Source organism: Morone saxatilis, unplaced genomic scaffold (assembly GCF_004916995.1).
Source record: "Morone saxatilis isolate NCDOM2014 unplaced genomic scaffold, NCSU_SB_2.0 Contig17, whole genome shotgun sequence".
Lineage (NCBI taxonomy): Eukaryota > Metazoa > Chordata > Actinopteri > Moronidae > Morone > Morone saxatilis.
In genome coordinates, this window is record NW_023339729.1 from 25841883 (window position 1) to 25843901 (window position 2019).

At 43.4% G+C, this 2019-nt stretch overlaps 1 protein-coding gene across 1 annotated transcript in view; it reads left to right on the plus strand.

The window, feature by feature from the left end:
- Nucleotides 1-2019, plus strand: part of LOC118326967 (GTP-binding protein 2-like) — a 15104-nt gene that overhangs the window by 10090 nt on the left and 2995 nt on the right. The window contains exons 6-7 of the mRNA XM_035660130.1: nucleotides 154-328; nucleotides 1739-1958. Coding sequence (XP_035516023.1) covers nucleotides 154-328; nucleotides 1739-1958 — 395 coding nt within the window. The remainder of the gene's footprint in view (nucleotides 1-153; nucleotides 329-1738; nucleotides 1959-2019) is intronic.

The window sequence follows — 2019 nt, forward strand, 5'->3', positions numbered from 1 at the left end:
TAAATTACAGGATATTTTTCCGTCTTTTTATAAAATACAGAAAGAATCTGTAAAATAAACGTGAAAACCAATCTGATCAATAAATGTTTTAGATGCTGATATTGGTATCGTTAGCGGTATCCGGTAACAATCTGTCTTTGCGTCTCGCCGCAGGTCGTGAACTACAGCGAGTCTCGGACCGCCGAGGAGATCTGTGAGAGCTCCTCCAAGATGATCACCTTCATCGATCTGGCCGGACACCACAAGTACCTGAAGACGACCATCTTCGGCCTCACCAGCTACTGCCCCGACTTCGCCATGCTGGTGGTGAGCGCCAACACCGGCATCGGTGAGCTGCAGCCGCACGTCGCTGACAGGAAGTATCAATATCGTTATCAGGGCTCGCAACACGAAAACGGGTTGACACGTCCAGACGCACTAAAAAGTCAACAGGAAGTTGCCGATTTTGAATTTAGTAGTAATGTGTGGTGAACAAACTCCATTTAAAGAATCGATCAGATTGACTTCAGTGCGATCTGAAGACCATAACAATGAACAGCTGAGCTATTTGTGAGTTCTGCTGAAAGGGCGTGTCCGCGGCGTGTCGTCGCATTTCTTTTGACAAGAAACGGGAAGTTGTTGTAGCGTCATACTTTTATGTAGTCCTCCTTCTCTGATCAGAGAAAGTATCACGTCTATTGTGAAGCTTGTGGGTTTTTGTCGCTGGCGTGTCCGTGGCGTGTTCGTGGCGTGGCGTGGCGTGGCGTGGCATTGAATTTTGATGTTTCAAGAAACAGGAAGTTGTAATTTCAGTGTACTTTGTCCATTCGGCCCCAAACTTCAAACGTTTCACAAGAGTCCCGTCCTGAACGCATCTGACATACGAGCATTCAGTCAGGGTCACCTTCTGGAAACAGGAAGTAAACCTGGTTCCCACGCTTCTGGAAAACCTGGAAATTTAGAGACTAGTTTTCCATTAACGGAAAGATCTGGAAATGTATTAGAGTGACAAAATATCCTGGAAAATTTTGATTGAATTTTAGCTCCTCACTCTCTCGGGTCGTCTGCGTATTTAGTTTGAAACTCGACTGTTGGATAAACCGCGCTTGTTGTGGTTAATAATGCACAGTGAGGGTAATTATACGCACAGCAAAGACTTTCTTCTTCTTAAAACAGGCTAATAGGTGAAAAGAGGAATTATTTAGATTAGACTAAATTTAAACGTTTTTATAAAGTTATTATACGAGTGAGCAAGTGACGTCCTGGAAAATGTCCTGGAAAATGTCCTGGAAAAAGATTTGTTTAGGATCAGTTGTCCTCAATGAGAAATTACAAACAACACCTCAAAGTGTCCAGCAGGGGGCAGAAGTGATCAGTGTTCAGAGCACAGGGTGGTGAAACAGATATTGATGATATTCTATCGTCCAACCTTAAAGACGTGGATATTATAACAGTTATTTTTAGAATGATTTAATCTGCCATTAGTGACACAAAGTGATATAATACACACTTATCCATGTCACATTCATTTAATTCATTATATTATTAAAAATATTGTTACAAACTGCTGATACAACTCAATAATAGTTTGAGGTATGATCATGAAACAGGTAATAAATGAATAAAAACAAGTTTATGGTCTTAAAACAGTTAAGTTAATAATATAACAAAGATCAATAAAAGATCAATAGAGGGAATGATTCTGTCCTGGCACCAGGTGGTTTCTGGGTAATGAAGTGTTGTATTCTCCCCCGTCCAGCCGGTACGACCCGGGAGCACCTGGGCCTGGCCATGGCGCTGAAAGTTCCCATCTTCATCGTGGTCAGTAAAGTGGACCTGTGCTCCCGCGGCACCGTGGACCGAACCGTCCGGCAGCTGGAGCGAGTCCTGAAGCAGCCGGGCTGCAACAAGGTCCCGATGGTGGTGTCCAACCCCGACGACGCCGTGACGGCCGCACAGCAGTTCGCCCAGTCTGCGTGGTGGGAACAATTATTATTACTAATAATACTGCTAATAATACTGATAATATTACTGATAATA